The following is a 20153-nucleotide window of genomic DNA, read 5'->3' on the forward strand; positions in this document are numbered from 1 at the left end:
GTTTTTTTTGTTTTTTTTTTTTTATTAAAAAAGTTCCCATTAGGCAGCAAACACTCTCCTAGAACAAGATTTCAATCCGTATCTTACTCATTTTTTATAATTTTTAAAAACCACAACTACTTCATGATATCCTTCCGTTGTGAGAAGCAGGGTGAGGGCAGACAGTGGAATCCGAGGTGTTTTTGCATAAATAAAAAGGACAAAAACAGTCAGTTTTCTCTAAGTTTTCTCCACTCACGCGCAACAGACACACAAAAGGGAATCAGAAGAGTATCCCACGGCTGTCATGACTGGCCAATTAAAAACAGTACATCACAAATTACGTGGGACACCAGAGAGTTCATGAGGGGAGACACTGAAATGTCCAAAAGCCGCGACTCGTATAACGTGAACTCTGAGTGATTTTCCTCCACTTTGGCCATGGCATGGAGTGCTCTGGCTGCCCGGCGCATCATGTCCACACTCGTGGGTTCAAAAGGGGGTGTCTGCATGTGAAGGAGACTAGGCTGACTTTGCTGGAACTGGGTGGCTGCCAGGCTGTCCTCCAGGAAGCCCAGCAAGTTGCCAATACTCCCCTTTTGAACAGCTATAGCTCTGGCTGCTAAGCTGTCACCTTGAGCCAGGTTGGCAAGGAGCACAACGGCCATCTCCCGGCACACAGGGATCTTCCTCTCGCCCACCAGGCGAACAAGAGTACCATAGAGCTTCTCAAGCCGACTGAAAGGTGGAGTGGCCAAGATGAGGTCCACGTTGTTGTCCTGGATGCTGAGCTTACTCAGCGTTTCCAAGACAAGTCTCTGAGGGGAGAGTACACCATTAACCCCAAGCGTGGGAAAGGGGTCCTGAGCTTCAGCAGATGGGCAAACTGCCCAGTGGAGCAAACCATCCAGGATAGGTAAACAGATGCTCTCTGGGTACAATGAAAGGTCCAACTGGCCTGAAATGTTAGCCAGGGTGACCAATGTGTTTTCTCGCAGCATTTCTAGGCAGTCCCACCACCACTCGTCTTTATCACAACTCACACCCTCATCCTCCTCCTCTTCCTTTTCATAGGTGAGTGGAGCTTGTTTACGTTCAGGGTGTTCATGATGTAGTAGGATAAGTCGACCAAGAATCAGGAGGAGGCCTGGGTGTTTTGACATCTCTAAATCATTGCCAGGCACAAAAGAGAGGCTGCGAATGATATTGGAGACACATATGCAACGTTTGGCTAATGAGTCCTGCCAATCAGCAATGGTGCTTAGTGGAGTTTCATCCTTGCTATGAGGTTCATCTTCAAGAATTTTGATGTTGTGGTGATTCTGACTAGGGTTCATGCTAAATGGAAACTTACTATTTTCTTTGTGGCCCTCTGGAACCCCTCTCACTGCTTCTTCCGTCACAGACCCAGGACGAGCCGAGAGCACATCATCAATAGTGGCTGTAAAGCTCTTCCCAGTTGGCTGATCAGTGGAAACTTTTACTTTATCTCCAGATTCCCCAGTGGATCTAATTCCATCGACCACTGAGGATTTCTTATGATTGCTTGGGAAGAGCTTGGCAACAAATGATGTTCTCTTACGGAAAAACAGTAGTCCTGTCTTGCTTTCAAAATGAGTTTGAATGTGTTCTGTTGTATCTCCACCACCAATACTCCAGTGCACCAAGCCACTGTCAAATTCTTGTGGTCTGCCTAGCTTATCTGAGCAGTCAACCACAAAAGGGTCATTTTTACGTACCATCTTAATAGGCAGTTTGTCAAATTTGCTGGCTTGTTTAGGCTTTTGCTCGCTACTGGACTCCTGGGTAAGTCCACTAGGCTCAGAATCTTTTGTTGCTGTTTCCTGCTCATTCTCAGCACTGCTTTGCTGCTCCTCCTCCTCCTCCTCCTCCTCCCCCTCCTCCTCCTCTTTTTGTAGCTTGACCTCTTCCTGTGGTGGTTCAACTTCCATTTGCTGCTCCACCGCCTGCTGCTCATCATCATCATCATCGATATCCTCCATCATCTCCTCCTCTTCCTCATATTCAGAACCTGATGCACGATCATGATCCAGACAGTCTGGATCCAGCAATGTCTTCTGGCCAGGATCCCCTACCTCATACTCCTTCAGAATGCCAAAAATTTCAATGAGGCAACGCCTAAAGTATTCCACAAGTAGCTCCAAAAATCCAGGCAACTATAAAAGAGAGAGAGAGAGAGATTTAATAGTGACAGGGGCTTGAAGCAAGGGTTCCACAAAACAAATGTTACTAATATTTTGCTGTTGATATCTCAAATTAACAGATAATAGAATAATGAAGATCAAGTTAACAAATTCTCATGACCGCTCCATATATTGTCACAAACCAAACAATGAAAACAATTCTACAACTGCTAAGAAATATGACTAATCTAACAAAATATCAAGGAAGAATTTCAATAAAACTCACAATTTCAGCTGCATAGTTCATCTAAAAAGTATAACACAGTAAATCATTCATATACAGATATTGTAGACTAATGGAATGTCTGTTAGGTAAACTAATGCACTGCAAATAAAAAAAACTAATATACACATATGCTTTTATTTAAAAAGTCAGCCACTTTATGACTTCAAGATATTCTTATGGCCTTCTCACAGTATAGCCTGCATAAGTAGAGATTTACATCTGAGGGAAAAAAAGCACAAGACAGTGAAGACCAGTGCTATAAACTTTCTAACTGTGAAAATTATGCTTCAACCAAATGTACAATAATTTAATAAACATGTTAAACATAGTAGGGTTAAAGGTAAAATGTTGTTTGATGTAAAAGTCTTGGTCATATGCATATTTACAGAATTAAACACAGCTTCTAACCCGAGTGGATCCTGAATACAATTTCTGAAGTAATGCTAGTATCTTTACCTGACACAGATTGAACGTAGCAATACTGTTGTCATCATACAGTAGAATATTAATTGTGTCTAATGCCCAGGTGCTCTCAGCCAACAAACCAGACTTTAAAGACATCATCACTCTCCAGGCCTCTGGGGTTCCTTTCAGAAAGGAAAAACAAAATTGTGAGAGGCACACTTATACAAAAATATAAGACAAAACAGAGAAACCAATACTTAAATAATACATATAAACATTAACATTTTGTAACACTTGAGACTTATTCTAAAGGAAAAATGCTTGAACTCTGGTTTGTTAAGTTTGACTTGATTGTATGGAATGTTACTTTCTTCAAATAAAACAATAATAAAAAAAATATATATAAAAGAAAAAGCTGATGTTTCATTGATGTAAACAGTTTACTTCATAAGAATCTTGCTTACCAATCTCTTTTGCAGTCAATCGACGTCGTGGCTTAAGCAAAGGCTGTGTTGCCTCCACAGATCCAGGAGGAAAGGTGATATCCCTCCGTATCAATGGAGGCTGCACAGGAGCAGGAGTGATATGTGAGGCTTGAACAGGTGGCCCAGCTTTCTGGATCTTCATCCCTGAATGTGGAAAAGGCGATTTGCTTGGAGATGTGCGATTTTCAATCGGACGTGGCATGGGGGCAGGACTGGAGACCTGCGGAATGTGGTTCTGCATGGCGGGGGTAGTCTGATAGTTTGGTTGCAAAGGTCGGGTCATGGGCGGTACAGGACCTGATGGGCCATAGGGGGGTTGGCGCTGGTTTACATGACTGGGCCACTGTCCTTCATGGTTCATCCTTTGGTCAGAAGGCAACATTTCCTCTGACCGGTTCATACTATGATAGCCAGGACCCTGTGCTGGCGCCCCAGGACCCTGCCGGTTTGGAAAGTTGTAGCTCATTTCATTCCGACTTGACCACATACTGCTTTGAGGACCATCTTGCGTAGACTGCATGGGACTGCCCATCATTGGAGGTGGGACAGTAGGCTGGGAGTTTGGCCCAGCCGTGGCCTGTACTCTATCTCGGCCAAACTGGAAAGGGAATTGGTTCTGAGATCCTGGAGGCCGTCTTTCTGCACCAGGGTAGGCATTTCCATATTGATTATACATTTCTTGTTGTGCAGGAGGTGCCGATGCGGGCTGCTGCTGCTGTTGTGCACCAGTAAATTGTACATTGTACATCTCACTCTCATGTCTCTTGGGAGGTGGACCATAACCCCCATCCACTGGGCGCTTATAGTTCTGGGAAAAAAAAACAGAAAACATGTCAACTGAATACTAATGTCACCAGTAAAACTTTCCTATTTGCTCCAAGCTAATCATGTAAGCTTGTGCTGCAAATTTCACACTTATCAAACATTTTTACATCATGCAATAAGCAAAAATGATTAAATTCTAAGCACAAATGACAACTTTTGCCCAAGGCACTTTACCTGTTGTTGCTGAGCATACATTCCTGGCTGCTGATTTGTATATGGACCACCAGGGGGCGCTCCTTGACCTGGGTACTGATTACCATAGGAATCGTGCCTAAAAAAACAACATAAAAGTCAGCTCCACAAACTGAACAAAAATATAGTAAGAAACTGAACAATAAATCTGATTTTTACATGCAGATTTCCTATCAATCAAACTAGTCTGGTTCATACTAGAGAACAAAATGAGGAAAATACTTAATACTCTGTTAGTTTTACCCTCAAACTAGGTTTAAAAGCCTAATTAAGGAAACAATCTTTTTAACTCTGGAAGACTGCAAAACCAAAAATATTGGTTAATCATAAACCATACAAAATGCGCTAACATAAATTCTTAAGTCTTTTACTGTTTTGGTTAACTTCATTTACTTTGGAAATGTAATACACCCAACCAGTTCACCAATGGTATTTTGAAATCCATCTTTACAAGATTAACAAAATATCTGTTCATAAATTAAAAGTTCAGAATTGTTTTCTAAATTAACACTTTTATAGTCCCATTGCCTTTTGTGTGAAAACTAATTTAATAAAGGTATTAAGGAGTGACTATAAAGCAATCTAACTTGAAGTTTATATTTATATTAAAATGCTATTATCTATGCAATAAAATAGTTTTAGACTACCAAAAGGAGATAAACAATGTAGTAAAGAATAACTTTTGATATAGGTATATTATAGATGCACCTACTAATGTCTTCTCAATATGTAATTTAAATATGAGCAGCTCTATACAACAGGTGTCATTTTTAGAAAACTGGTTCACATAAATATTTTGAAAACACACTGTTATTTCACAGTAGCAATAGTGTAAGAATCAAAACTCATTACCAGAACATTAGAATTTGTCCAGTACTAGATGCTGTTTCAATCTTTAAGAACTTGGATATAATTTATTTTGATGCCTGTCTGCATACTGCAAATAAATTCACTAACTAAACATTTTATTTCTAACTTCGCAAGTTTTGATTGTATTCAAAACTGGAAACATGTCAACTAGTATTTGCAATGACTGAAAATGTTATGAAAAGTACCAAAAAATGGTCTCAAGATCATACATCAAAGATACAATTAAGGCTACTGCTGTACATTTGTTTTAAGCAAAATTCTCAGACCACATACTCTTGCAATCTTACCTTCTTCCCTCTGGGCATCAGTGTTTTTCCAAACATATGCTGTAAAAACTGAGCATTAAAAGATGAATGCTCATCCAGATCTGTGCCCACCCACTACCATTTATAATCCACATAAATTTGAAGACGTTCTGCTAGTCGCTAGTTATGTATCTCATGTCATTGATAATTTAAGCAATGTCCAGCATTAAATGCACTGTAAATTTAGTTTGAAGTTACACTAGTTTAAGGTATTGCCAGTACATACCTTTGCTGCTGAGGTGGGTAGCGATTTGGCGAATACATCCCAGAGTCAGCATTGGAAGGCATAAGGTTTGGCTGTGGTCCCCCTGGCCCCATACTCCCTTCAGGGCCCATTCCAGGTTCTTGTCTGTATAAAGAAAGAAATACATAAAAATAAATATGGGAACAATAATGTATGCACAAGATAATAAATAACGGGCTTTTTTCTACTGAAACTATTAAAAGGCAAGACATTGAAGAAAATCCTAAGTAAAAGCTGAAAAAAAAGCATTTTCTCAGGAGGGCTACATGGTAACAACAGTTCATGCTGCATTCTCACAGCTGCATAAGGCAAAGTTTGAAACCCTGAGCAATTGCAAGTGTGTGGAGCTTGTAAATTCAAGCCCACCTGCTTTGGTTTTACAATGGGAATTTAAATTGAATCTTGTCAGGATTAAACTCTGCTTAAGAATGTATTATTTACCTTCGATCATACCCTGGCCCATAAGGATATGGCTGCCGCTGTCCTAGTGACATATTTCCCATGGACCCTGAGGGAACCCTGTTATACTGCTCACTTATGCCACTGTTAGGACCCTGACCTGGAGACATGAACTGTTCACCACCTATATTTTAGGAAAAAACAGCAAGAAAATACATATTTTCACAATGTAAAACCTTTTTTTATTGAGCATTTTGTCAAAACTTGAAAGAAATAATCAGCAACCATCACAAATATGAAAAACCTATTTAGCTATTTTAGACACCCACAGTACATATTACTGACAAGAAAAGCTTCTATTCTACTCAATACAACACTGAATTGGAATTCGCAAATTAAGAAAACTGATAGCTGGGAGGTTAGACAATTCAGAAGGTTATGGTATAATCTAAAGAAAGTAGTAATGTAAAGTTCAATAATTACTTTTTGACAGTAAGACATTTATATGTGCTGGTTTACATTTCTAATCAAAACATTAATACCAAGAGGCAACCTTCATCTTAAATATAAAACATTTTCAAAATAGTATACCACAGTGATTTGTTCAGAGGTAAAAGGCTGTCCTACACCAAGTAAAATTAAATTTGAAGATTAATCTTCAATATGATGTATATTTCTAAAAAATATCTACTGGAAAAAAAAAAAAAAAATCTTTTTTGTGTACCTTTACGCATGGCACCAAAAGGATCCTTATTAGGCTCATATGGCATCCGGCTCATCTCTTGATTGGCCATACCTGGCTGGTAACCAGAATTTGGAGTTATCGCACTTCGCCTCTGGAATGCCGGATCACTGCCTTCTGCAAACGGATCCTGCAGATTGACCATGCTGCTCCTAAAACATTTTAAACCATATTTCAAATTGGGATACTAGTGGGGGTTGACTGAGCAGTAACTATTAAATATAACTTCAAAAATTTACCATTTTTTTCCTCATTTCTTGTCACCACAATACAGAAAGAATACTGCTTTAGAACATGTATCTACTGCATGTTCCAAGATTTAAATGCAAGCTTTACTGAATATATTAAGGAAACAATATATTTTCATTCTTGATTATTTAAAAAAATGTAAGATAACAACAGGTAAGCCTTTATGACTTTCAACATAAGATTACAAAATAGATGAAGTAGATAAAAATCAGCAGATATAAACAAAACCACCTGTACAAGAAGGCAATGTTGAATTACTATGTAAACAGGAAGTTCATCTTTAAATACATAGCTGGAGTGTGTTATAAAACAGGTAGGACAGAAATCTCTTTATTAGACAATATAGTTGTAAACTACAAGCTGACATAGTATATTGGTGGGGCTACTGGCATTTGTTTTCTTTAATAAGCCAACTCAACTTTAATGGTAAAGTATTTGCTTCATAAAACTCATATGAAATCATAAATATTAAACAGAGAACTTAAACACTTAAAATGAGATCATTAAAAAAAAATACCAAGAATGAGTATGAGGAAAGTCTGTGTGTGCATATTCAATATCAAATATTAACATTAAAATTAACATGACAACCTAAACAAAATAAATTGTACAGCAGGAGGATCGTGTGCACTACAATTCTAGGAGGCATTATTGTAGGCTGAACCATGAATATAAAACTCTACTCAATGTGCAGGTTTACACATACACAGCCATTACAAATATACATTAAGAATTTACCATTGTTATATCCATTCTTACAATGTAAGCATACTTTATATTATATAGTTCTTGCCCTTACGCAATTTGGTTATATCCAAATATTAGTCCAAATCCTTACACTGTACTGCCACAGTAAAATTAGCACATGTAACAAAATAAAAATCATGTTATGTCCCAGTAGTCACCTTTTTAAACACATTTTAGGTGGGAAGAACAGACTCAAGGGGTTTTCTCAAAAAACAAAAAGGGTAAAATTAAAACTTATTATAAAAAAAGGTTATGTGGACTAGATATTAAAACCTACCGGACGCCCGGCATGGGCTGCATCAAATTAATTGGAGTAGGAGCTGGAGTTGGTGGTTTTAGATCACCTCCTTCTGCCATTGAACTGCTTGTGGACTGGGGAGTTTGAGGTCCTTGAAGAGATCCTGAGCCAGCTGTAAAGAAAGTACAAAATATAATTTCACAACAGGACAAGGCATGATGAAGGTGCTAGGAGAAAGTTAAGGATATGTTAACTGACAGTGGCTACATTAATTAACAGACACAATCCTTTATCAAAATTAAATGGTACAACATCTCCACCTCAACAGTACGTGTGTGAAGAAACGTTTCCTAACATTTGTGAAAAATTTTGAAACACCTTGGATTATTTCTTGTAGTGGAAGTTTAATTTTTACCCTTAGCTTTAGATTATACACATTTTTCTATTTGAGTTATGGAAATTGGGTGAAATTCTTCGAGTATGATATGTTGATATTCAAGCAATGTAGGGCAGAATATCAAATTGCTCATCTCAAAATGTTACTCCATCTGGTGCAGACATTGCTCACAGATTAAGTATTAAAACGACAAAGAACAAAAGGAGATAGGAGCACAGTACTACCCAACTTCAAGATGTATTAATAGGTTATAAGTAAATACTTTGAAGCTACATAAGAAGGTAACAAAAAAAACACCTGCCTAGTTATCATAGGAAATGTAACTTTTGTGTTTTATTGTGAACTCCAGTCAATACCACCATACCAATTTACTAGAAATCTTGTTTCTACACTTACATCTCAAAATATGGTTCTTAGGTAATAGATACTTTAAAGACAATATGCTATGGTCATCTTTTCCAATGTAGGGTTATAATAATTTTGTTCTGCCTTCTTTATCCTATGTTCTCTAAGAATCTGAACTTTTAGAGGCATATAGACAATGTGATCACATCCTCTGAACAACTACAACTCTGTACAAGTCACTTTGTCAAAACAACCTGCTCAGTTTCCTTAATCTTGAAACTTTAAATTTATATTAGATAGTTACCAAGAATATAGAGTTACTACCTTCAGACTCTATTAATTTTAAGGAGTTCTTCCATGATGATGTTATGCAACAATGGAAATAAGTCCATTCAACTAAAATTTAAGACAAGGAATGGAAAAAAAACCAAAATATATTCTTCAACCTGTGTGACAACATCTAAAAGGAAGAAGTACTTTTCAATTAATATATGTCATCTACCTTATTTTTAAACAATTCTATCCCAGCCTCTTCATTTAAGCAGTAAATATTCAAATACTTCAAACTTTCTCCGTAGTCCATCATTTGCTGGACTGCAACAAGTCTATTATCTATTCTCTAAACATTCACTAGTTCTGTCTTTTTTACAAATCTTTCTTATAATGTAGAGATCAACACTACTATCAACAGCCCAGAGGTGTCCCCACTAGTGCAGTACATGGTTTACACAATCATTAGACTTGAACTACAAACATGCCATGTAACCAACATCCTATTACCATTCTTTATCACTTATATACACAGCCAAGCTTATCTGTAAAGATTTTCATCTAAAATATATAAATAATTTAAAAAAAAATCCTCACCAGCACTGAATTTGTATCTTATTTGCAACATCACCTAATTTGTGAAATGTCCTCTCAAAGTAGTAAATTTTTTCTAAGCTTGGAACCTTTCTGTACCCATTTGCACAATGTACCATTGTGCCCATCTGTGGTAGCTTAATCTCTGCCCTCTAAAGGGGTAGCTTAATAAGAGTAGTTGAAATAGTTGTAATCAATCTTAACTAGATATGGATTTCTCAGTCTTACATTTAATAACTGCTTTCAATATTCTGACTGGGATACAGGTATTTAATAACTAGGTCAACCTGATCACTTTTTAAATAAAAGGATGTATGGTAACTTGGAAAGGAATTTTACCGGTATGCAATGATTTCTGAATTACTTCTGAAGACAGACTGCAGACTTTTCCGTCAACCAATTTCTTACCTGAAAAACAATTCCTCTGATTTACACAATATACTATACTCTACTCTGTGAAATGTTATCCTGTTGAGTTGGAAATAACATGCAGCCTAAATTAAAAACCCAACAATATAAAAAAGTACTAGGTTGAAAACACAAAAAACAAAACAAAAAAAAACACTTTTACTTCCTTTAGATTATTCGCCTTCTGCATTTTTCTTGTCTTAACCATTTTATTTAAATAAGCTACTTAATAAATAATATACGTACATAGCTGAAAAAAAACACACACCAGTTTAGTTGGACTAGCTGTTGTCTCTTGTTATTTGCAATGCGTTTTCCTTTCCAACTGAATTAAAGGGAGGCAATTGAAAACTGGTGATAGGTAAAAGACCCACCACCACATAAACAGCAGCATTTATTCCTCAGAAAACAGATGTGACGGGAAGTTTGTGATCATCTTGAAGATGTGACCTTTCAAGCTGAGTGAAGACTGAGGAATATAGGGGACAGCAGAATCCACAAAGGTAGGGCACAGTGGTGGCACTGTTGCCTCCCAGTAAGGAGATCACTGGTTTGCATTCCAGGTCCTCCAAGCGTGGAGAGTGAGAAAAGCACCATATGAATGTAAAAAACTATTACTATTATTGCTGTAGAGACATTCAACTTTTGTGCCCCAGTAGCAAGAAACAGGACCATGCTAAATAATGAAGGAGATTCCAATGCACTAAATAGGGTTTTACAGCCACAGTATCTGGAACCAGAAAAGTCAGTCGATTTGAGAAGTATGTTAAAGTAAGAGATATTAGTGATGGACAAGTGTAAGAGCTACTTCAGTGAGTGTCTGTACAATAAATAACCCCTGCAGCCGCTGCAAGTTTTCCAATTTCATAACAAGTGGAGAAAAGAAAAAACACTAAAGCATAAGGGTACTTATTTGATTTTTGCATATTGTATCTACTTTTCTTCCACCTCAACTAATCTGTTACTGGTTTAAAGGAAAGGCATAAAGGCTCACTTTTCCATTGTATGCAAAAGGCTCTGAAAACCTTTAAACCATTTCTGACTTTCTTCAGAGATTTTGCTCTCATATTAATATCTCATATAACTTCAGTTTTTTCAAGAACACTATGTATGAAAGTTTGTCCCATTTTAAGACTTTGCTACATCTTTGCCGAATTTACCTTAATAAAAATTAAATAGCTTCACTTTTTTTATGGATTTCAAAATATACTTATTCAAAATAACATTAGAAATAAAAACACTGCAAAATTAAACTTGAATTGTTAAATTAACCAGCACATTTAAGGAAATGGCTAAAAATCAATATTCAAATAGTGTCCAATAAGTAAATGCCAAGTAAACATGTACTATCCCTTAATTTCACTAGTGATCTGAACCTGAAAATTGCATGCACCTGTTACAGCAACCTAATCAAATTAAATGCCTTCTTTAAAAAAGAAAAAAAAATGCACATTTTTTTAAGACTGCAGAAGTTATTCAATTGAAATCTGAAAATGAGACATCAATGTCACTTTAATGATGGTGTAGTGGATGAAAAACTAACATTACATTTCAAAAATAAGCAATTCCTGATTTAACACACATTCTAATGTCTGGGGAAAAAAGTACTGTAATAGGATACTTAGCTTGAAAGAGGTTGTTACCTAGGACAGGGTTTCTATCATGCTGGCAGTAAAGAGGGATAAGTCACTCAATAGAATAAAATATACAGAGAAACAGGAGATGAAGAAAATGTCAGGAGGAGGAGTGGAAGTTGCTCTTACTGTATAGGCAAGGATTCAAAGCACCTATGAAGCAGATATACAAATGCTACATGGTTGAACTAGTTTCCCTGTGTCCGATCCCACCTTATAGTTAATTACCTCCAGTGAGTCATTCTGGATACAGAGGTCAGCTGCAAGGGTTGTTCCAATTACATTAAATGCAGCTTTTATACATGGATTTTTTTTTACTTTTAGATAGTTCAGAGTGAATAAAATTCAGACTGCTACCAGCTGTCCTTGAATTCCAAAACTTAGAGACATCAGAAAGTTGATAGATTAAGAACAAACTAAACAGAATAACTTCAGGTCTTGATGCCAGTCACTGCATCTCAAGGACTTGTCCTAAGTGGAGCACACAAGCTCATCTCTTCCCTCTGCTGATTTCCTGCTATTACTATGCAGTGTCTGATGACTCATGCCTTCTATTCATTAATTTGTATAAACAAAGGGGTCACAGCCAGGTCATTTGTTCCCATCAATGCACATTTAACTCCAACTTTTCTCACAAAATAAATCACATTTCTATCACCATGAAGCAGGGATTCCCTATAATGCATCGGGAAGGGATTGTCAGGTATGGTAAGGTACTGGTCTAAATAAATAGAAGGCACACACATGACACAGTTTTCCTCATAGGACATCTCTGTCATTTATGATTTAATATTCAGCACTAGTTCCTAGGGAATTCATGACACTAAAATTGTCTGCTAAGAAAATCATCTTGCCTAAACACAGGCAGCACGCAACATGGAGTATTTTTAAGTACTACATTTCCATTTTATAAATTTCTAAATTATCTTGGACACATTATCACCAGGATATATTTCCACACATAACTCTTCAAAAGGAATTTCAGATATGTATATTTTAGACAACATGATTTCATTTAAAATTTTAATAAACAAATTCATCTGCTTTGTGTATTCAGTATATACAAACACAAAAGATATATCATGGATTGTTTATTCAGTTTAACCTCACGCAAATCTTGTGCTTCCCAAATATTACTGTTACAAAACAGAGGTTCTAAAGTTCAGTCCAGACAGGATTTCTGTTGCTGTACAGTTTTAATTTCAACCAGTTACAACTAGCAAGTTATTTTTTCCCTTAAACTGGTGTAACTTTTTAAACTGTTGTTCTTCACAATTAATGACAGCCAGAGTAGAACACCAGGATAACCTGAATGCAGAAAGGCGGCAGTTATTTCAATGTCATAACTACCAGGTTGATTACTAAATTAGTACTTGCTAGAGCAATCGAAATTTAGAAAACCCAGTTTCTTAATTTCTGGATTGACACCAAAATACACAATCTGGGAAGTAATAGCTTGTGTAGTTAAAGTAGAGCCCAACTAAAAGCTTAAGTTGTTTGGGACAAATACCTGTATTCACAAGGAGGTCCCAATGGACTTAAACTGGGTGCCAATGTATCAAAGAGCAACTAACCTGAGAACAATGACAGCTTACTTCTAAATGACCCAAGTGTCAAAGGAAACCAAAAAAAAATCCCTGCTGCCCAAGTTAGAGAGAGAAAGGCTAAACCAGGTTTGAATCTTAACTCTTAGGTGGTACAATGGCTCATACTTATTTGCCTAATAACAAAACAACACAATTCACTCACTCTTATCATCAATTTCTGTATTCTAAATGTTCTCTCTCTATGCCAGTTCCGTAGTAGCTTAGCCTTTGCTCCAACTCTCCTCTGAAGGGCAGGATTAATGTGTCACTGGCAGACAGTTGACTTTAACCTCCACCCTGAGGCTACCTTTCAATTTTTGTCCAAGGCCAGGAATACCTTCCAAAAGTCCGCCCCACAATTCTCTAGAGGCTTTAGGTGTCCATGCACTCTTTAGCACTCTTTTAATTTACACTTAAAACAGTAAGCAAACATGATCTTGCTAGATTCCGTATTTTCCAATAAAATATGTATTGGGGCCTTACCTGTAACAGAACCTCTCTCTTCAGTGCCAATCTAGTGATTATATTTGAAGCATTACTTAAGCAGCATACCATCTTTAAGTTGCAGTTTACCTATACAGGGATTTAGAGGTCCTCTTTCGACACACAGACCCTGCTAGGCCAGCCCCATTTCACATGCTTACCCAATGCAACTTCTACTACCAACTACTTGGCAGTCAGGCAATAGGTTATAACACCATAAAGATTCATTCTAGAACTATTTTACTACTTGGAATTCTAGGTACTGTAAACAAGTGAACTTGAATACTATTTTGACTTGAGTGCAAGTAAATTTAGCCAGGAATGAACTTACCCGGTGATGGTGGCTGGATCTTGGGCTGATTCTTCTTATCTGCAGCTGAAAATATATCGGGTGGCGGATCTTCTCCACGCTCTATCTTGCATTCAAAGGCATAAAGACACTGAATATACTGCTTCTTAAGAGAACTGGCAGCACTGCTTGAGGTTCCCACATTCAAACTGGTAGCTAGCTCACGCCACTTCTTGTTCTTGTTTACCTATAAAACAACAAGAAATTGTAGTTTAAGGCTCTGTTTCATCTAGTCAAATTAACTGTGTTTAATTTTTGTATAGTTGTTCATTTCTGAAACTGTTCAATACCAAAACATAAAGGGGTAGCTGTCCTAGGTCAGCTGAATTTTGACTTTACCTGTTGCAAAGAACCATGGATTAACATTAGAAATCTTTTAAGGAATTTTGTTAACTGTTTTTCACTTATTTGCCATCAATGGTCCATATCAGGTGTAAGGTGGAACTTGGTAACATCTTTTTTATATACTGTAACCATGCAGTGGCTATGTTTATAAATGTTATACACACACTAATGTACTTAACATTTGTAGAGTTAAATGTATCAATCTGTGTTAGAAGCACTGGGCCTTAACTCATTAAAGAGTACTTTAAGACATTTTTAATAAGCAGATCAGGTTTTTGATGGGAGAAAAAAATTGCTCACTGCTGTGTTCAAGGTTATGATTTTGTTGTCTGAAGGTAAACTGTCAGAATAGTTTACAAGCTCTGACTGTGTGCCTGTTTTCAGTGAAAGGAAACACAGATAACCAACTTCATAACTTTCATTTTTAGTATAAAGCATTTCAAACAAAAAAAAGAACACACAAAGTCCTACGACTCAATATTATTTCTTCAAATGACAAGTCACACATTTTAAGAAACATTACCTAAAACAATGTAACAAATGTCTAAATGCCCAAAACTGCATAACAAGCCTCATGAGGTGAGCTAAGCACTTTTATGTATAGTCCTAGTTCCTCTTACATATTGATATTTATTACTAGAACTGCTAATGACCAGCTGCTTCCCTCCATCTCCACTAAATGGAATGATATGCAGTGACTTGGTTATTAATATCTATCAAATTCTTCAGTTTTAGTCATACCTGGGTAAGTCCACCAATCTCCTTCACCGAGATGTAGAGTCTAAAAAGATCCAGAGGCTTTCTGCCCACTGCAGGGAGATTAGTCATCCCCATTGCTTTCTCTTCTGTAAAAGCCAGGTAACGGTCCACCCAAAGTTTCCTCTCTGGCTCTGCCCCCAACTCATATAGTTTAGTGATCTTCTCATTTGTTGTAGTGGAAGAACTGGACTTCTGTAGCAAGAGAAATTTTAAAGCACGAAAATATTTTCAAATTCTTTCTAAAGAGATCATAAATGGCATGATAAAGACTTTTAGAACAATATTTTTCCCAAAAAGAAATGAAAGGCATACAGACTACCTAGTTTAATGAATAAAAACCCCAGATATGAACTCAATGAAAAACAGATCATCAGCAAAAAAAAATGCTATTCAATTAAATCCTGGTATCTGGTTTCCATTTAAAAATTATGCTTCCATTATGAAATCCACTCAATACAATAAAATATGCCAGCAATTCAAAAGTAGTATGTCAATAGCTTTCTTTCACTGAATATCCCCATCTGACAGTCATTTATGAATTTATTGACAACTGCTATCATTATTTGTGTTTAAGGCAAATACAGTACACAAAAATGTGTCTACCCAACATATATATAATACATAAAATGTCAATTATAAGCAACAAATGTGCATATACATCTTTATTTTGAAGTTTCTTGTAACCCAACTTGTCATGTCTTTCACTGGAGAATCTATTTAGGAATGTTTATAACCAGAGGAAGTGAGACTAAAAAATAGTAAAGTCTAGTTATTCAACTTTATCACCATCGTATCAACCATATTAGTATTCTTTTGCATGTTCCAATTCAGCAAGATAAAGAAGCTAAATGAAAGGCTGATCCACAATTGCTCTATGATGTTAAAAGTATGTTAAAAACAGGAGATCCTGAAGCTCAAGTCTTCCTAAACAGCCAGAAAGTTCATCACTACCTTTGACTTTGTCTCAGTTTTTGTAGTTCCATCTGCTTTGTTGTTCATTTTCTGCCCAGGAGTCAGTTTCACATCAGCAAGGCCCATTAATTCAGGACTGGGAGCCATTCCTGTAAAGAAAGCAATAACCATTATTTAACTATTAACATATATTTTAAAGCATAAATCATAACATGTTATGAGGAGAAATTAAAAAAAAATTGCTCTTCAAAAAATGGTGCCTAAGCTAGCAAAAACATTTAACTTTTTGCTTTGCTCACCTCCAGAGTTATTAGCCATGTTCCCACCCATGGAATAAGGTGGTCCCTGTGGATTCATCATTCCAGGCATGCTGTTCATACTCTGACCATAGGGGGAACCAGCACCCATCATTCCACCCTGGTTCATGTTTGGATAACCAGGAGGTCTGAAATTGAACATGTTTAGTGAGGTCATTACTTTAAATGTATAAAATAAATTGTTATGGATAACAATAAAATGAGGAAAACAACCACAGACACATACCATATGAAAATGAAAATGCAAAGTCTTTACAAACTTAGTAAAATAAGTTTTATTTTAAGTATAGATTGTTTTTCCCTTCTTGCATCTTTATCCACCTACTCATGATCAAAGGGTCCTGCTATCAACAGTGAGGAGCAATAATAACTTTACTTTGCATTTAAGCCCCAGCTATCACCAGATAAGTCAGTTCTCATTATCTCTCCTCTTTCATTGTCTCTGTTATATTAAACATGCAAGCAAGTTCTGAGTACCAACATTTTACTTTAAACGTAAACATATATGAATATAGATTACAATTTATTTTTTTTTTATTATTATTTATTAATTTTATTACAATCAATACATAGCAATCAAGTTTTTACAAAAAAAAAAGAATTATGCTAAGAACAGATCGATCCCCACCCTTGAGAGAGAGAGCAAGCCAAACGGTCTAAAATTTAAGGCTTGTAAAAATACCTAAATCAACAAATTCTCTGTGCTTTATAAAATCATTTCAAAATATTACTGATTAGATCCTGCCATGTTTTGAAAAAAGTCTGCACAGATCCTCTAACTGAGTATTTGATTTTTTCCAATTTTAAATAATATAACACATCAGTTTCCCACTGACTTAAAAGAGGAGAGTTTGGGTTCTTCCAGTTTATCAGAATAAGTCTGCGTGCCAACAGTGTAGTGAATGCAATCACAATTTGTTTGTCTTTCTCCACTTTAAGACCCTCTGGAAGAACCCCAAACACAGCTGTTAATGGGTTAGGAGGGATTGTGAGTCCAAGACTATCTGAGAGGTAATTAAAAATTTTTGTCCAGATTACAATTTAAAATGATGAATGTATGCACATATCATATTGACGTCACTTTTAAATGTTGGATTCGTTTACATAAGCTGCTTGCTTTTTTATGCAAAAATGAGGTCAGAATTGCACTGGACCTTTGCAGAATTGCAAGGATATTTTGTAATTGGAGAAAAAGGCAGTTCTGTACATGAAATGGAAGATTTTAGTTGATGATAATGCATACATTCAAAAAATATAAAAGCTGGGAGATACAAAAAAAAGAGTGTGGGGGATCTGGATGATTCCTGGTGCTAGTGAAACACTGTAGAGAAGAAGGGGGGAAAAGTACATGCACCCACACCCAACTCAGCTGAACACCACAACCAGCGTATATATATTTTTATTCTGACAGCATCCTTCAGTAATTTATGAATATGCCTAGAATTCTATGCCCTTTTCTAAATCTAGTAGTTAACTCAAAAGATGCATAGACCAATGTTTACTTTAACAACTGGCAGGACTGCCACCTAACCATGTTACTGATAGCTGTTCTGACTCTGTACTCTGGAGACTGGGATAATCAATTCCTAAGTTTTCCCTTCTAGCCTATCGCTTATTAGGACCTCTAACATAGAACAGAGATAATTAGATTGGATACAATTATAGGCACAGACTCCCCTCCTTTGGGCCCTGCTCCATGTGCCACAATATATCATTGCTTCTACATTTAATATTTCTTTGTTAAAATAAGCATTCTATTGGGAAAGCTGATCTACACAAAAGTTAGGGGACCTACTTTTGGTTGTGGGGGGTGGGGTTTAGTAAGTGCTTGCAATGTTGTTGTGATAAACTTAACACCCTCTCTAGAAGATCAGCAATTTTAATCTACAGCCATAAAAGACTGTTGTAGTCCCTGTGTTTTAAACTTTAAAAGGTAAATACAATGTTACAAAAAAAGCTATTACTGACAGCTAATACAAAAAAGACACATAGGCACACACAAATACATAATGTATAGATTATATATACACATACGCTACATAAATGTTGTATCATGAATTTTGCTGAGCGCTTTGATGTAATTGAAACTATACAAATGCTTAGTATTAATTTGTAGAAGATGGCCAAAGATCTTAAATTTATGTGAAAATGACACCTTTGGTTTTAATTGGTCTATCACCTTACTATTTTGCCTGTAGTATTGAGGATACTCAACCGTGTGACCTTAAGCTGGAAAAAGATCACAGTTTCAAAAGACAAAACTAAACAGGCCATACGTCAGGAAGAGCTTACAGTTTTAAAAACATTACCACTTGAGAGAACTTTGGTTAAGTTTAGGGGCAGAAAAGATTTAAAAGTTCAATTTCATTTCAGCTTTAGGAAATCACACACAAAAAAACATTTGTTTTCTTCCAAACTTTCAATTTATTTTGTGCTTGAAGCTGAAACTGTGTCTAAAATAAGCTGAAAATGAACTTGTCTATTTTTTTTTTAAACAAACATACCAATACTGTAGAATTAATAAAGGAAACCATCTACTTCTACTTACCCTATTTCATTTTCAAAACTACCTACCAAGTGTATTCAGGTAGAGCTGCTGAATTCACACTCAAGTACAGAAACAAGAGATCACTGCAAAAGTTGTATTAAAAATACTAAAGATCTTACTTTTTATCTTTAAACAAGGTTTTGTATATAGAAATGCACATTACTGCAGGTTTTTAAATACCTACTAAATCACAAACAAAGGAGTAATCTAAAGTTGATCTGAATTATTTGAGATACATTACTTTATATATTTTTAAAAAAGGTGATGCCACCTAGATTTAAAGATTTTCTGATTTTGATAAATGTGATTCTGCAGTGAAGACAGCCTTGAAACCAACACTGGTTTTAGGAATAGATAATTTAATGCAAATCAGATATTTGGGGGGATATGCATATGATTAATTAATTATGAGAAACCCATGCAACATTTTATTTCTGTCTTCTGAAGTATCTTAATGCTCTTATTAAAAAAAAAAGGAAAAAGAAAAACCTGTGCTCTGAGAAATGACAATTCTAAAATGTAATCCTCATGGGATGCTAATTTTAACTTGTATTTTGCCTTTAATCTTCCTGTGAAAAACAATGCCATGTTTTAAATTGTACTTATCTGGTGCTCAAGAGCTTTAACATGTCAGAAATAAAAAATATGAAATGAAAAAACTCTTTATAGAGATTTAGTAAAAACAAGGGCTATTTTAAGAGTGAACAGTTTTGCCCACCCTCCTTTGCATCTTTGCTCCACCCACTGATGTTTAGAGGGGGCAATGTTACCCATGTGGTGAGAGCATTGTATATTTAGCATACAGTAGATGCTTGTTGGTAAAGAGCTCAGTAGAAGAACCCCACAGCACATAATTTATATAAATGTCAGAGAACAATGACTTATTTTCTAAAGCTGCATGTTTCTATAATATTCCCTAGTAAAATGTGAAGAGTAAAAATATTCCTTGGTGAGAAGAAAAAAAAAACCTTACCACAACACTGTGACAATGGGGATTGTTTCACTGATATTTCTCACTGATAATTTCATTTTACAAGTATGCCTCAGCTCTCATTGGAGTAGTGTACCATTATAACTTCCTTATCTTTTTGCCCCA

At 36.1% G+C, this 20153-nt stretch overlaps 1 protein-coding gene across 2 annotated transcripts in view; it reads right to left on the minus strand.

Moving 5' to 3' along the window:
- The window catches only part of arid1aa (AT rich interactive domain 1Aa (SWI-like)), a 147872-nt gene continuing 127719 nt past the window's right edge, over positions 1-20153 (minus strand). For both annotated transcript variants that reach the window (XM_039739249.1, XM_039739247.1), the window contains 12 exons: positions 16492-16637; positions 16232-16341; positions 15263-15472; positions 14159-14363; positions 8150-8282; positions 6859-7028; positions 6177-6318; positions 5718-5840; positions 4299-4395; positions 3279-4107; positions 2866-2996; positions 1-2156 (listed from right to left, as the gene is read on the minus strand). In XM_039739249.1, coding sequence (XP_039595183.1) covers positions 285-2156; positions 2866-2996; positions 3279-4107; positions 4299-4395; positions 5718-5840; positions 6177-6318; positions 6859-7028; positions 8150-8282; positions 14159-14363; positions 15263-15472; positions 16232-16341; positions 16492-16637 — 4168 coding nt within the window. In that variant the 3' untranslated portion in view covers positions 1-284. The remainder of the gene's footprint in view (positions 2157-2865; positions 2997-3278; positions 4108-4298; positions 4396-5717; positions 5841-6176; positions 6319-6858; positions 7029-8149; positions 8283-14158; positions 14364-15262; positions 15473-16231; positions 16342-16491; positions 16638-20153) is intronic.

This window comes from Polypterus senegalus, chromosome 17 (assembly GCF_016835505.1).
Source record: "Polypterus senegalus isolate Bchr_013 chromosome 17, ASM1683550v1, whole genome shotgun sequence".
Classification (NCBI taxonomy): Eukaryota; Metazoa; Chordata; class Cladistia; order Polypteriformes; family Polypteridae; genus Polypterus; species Polypterus senegalus.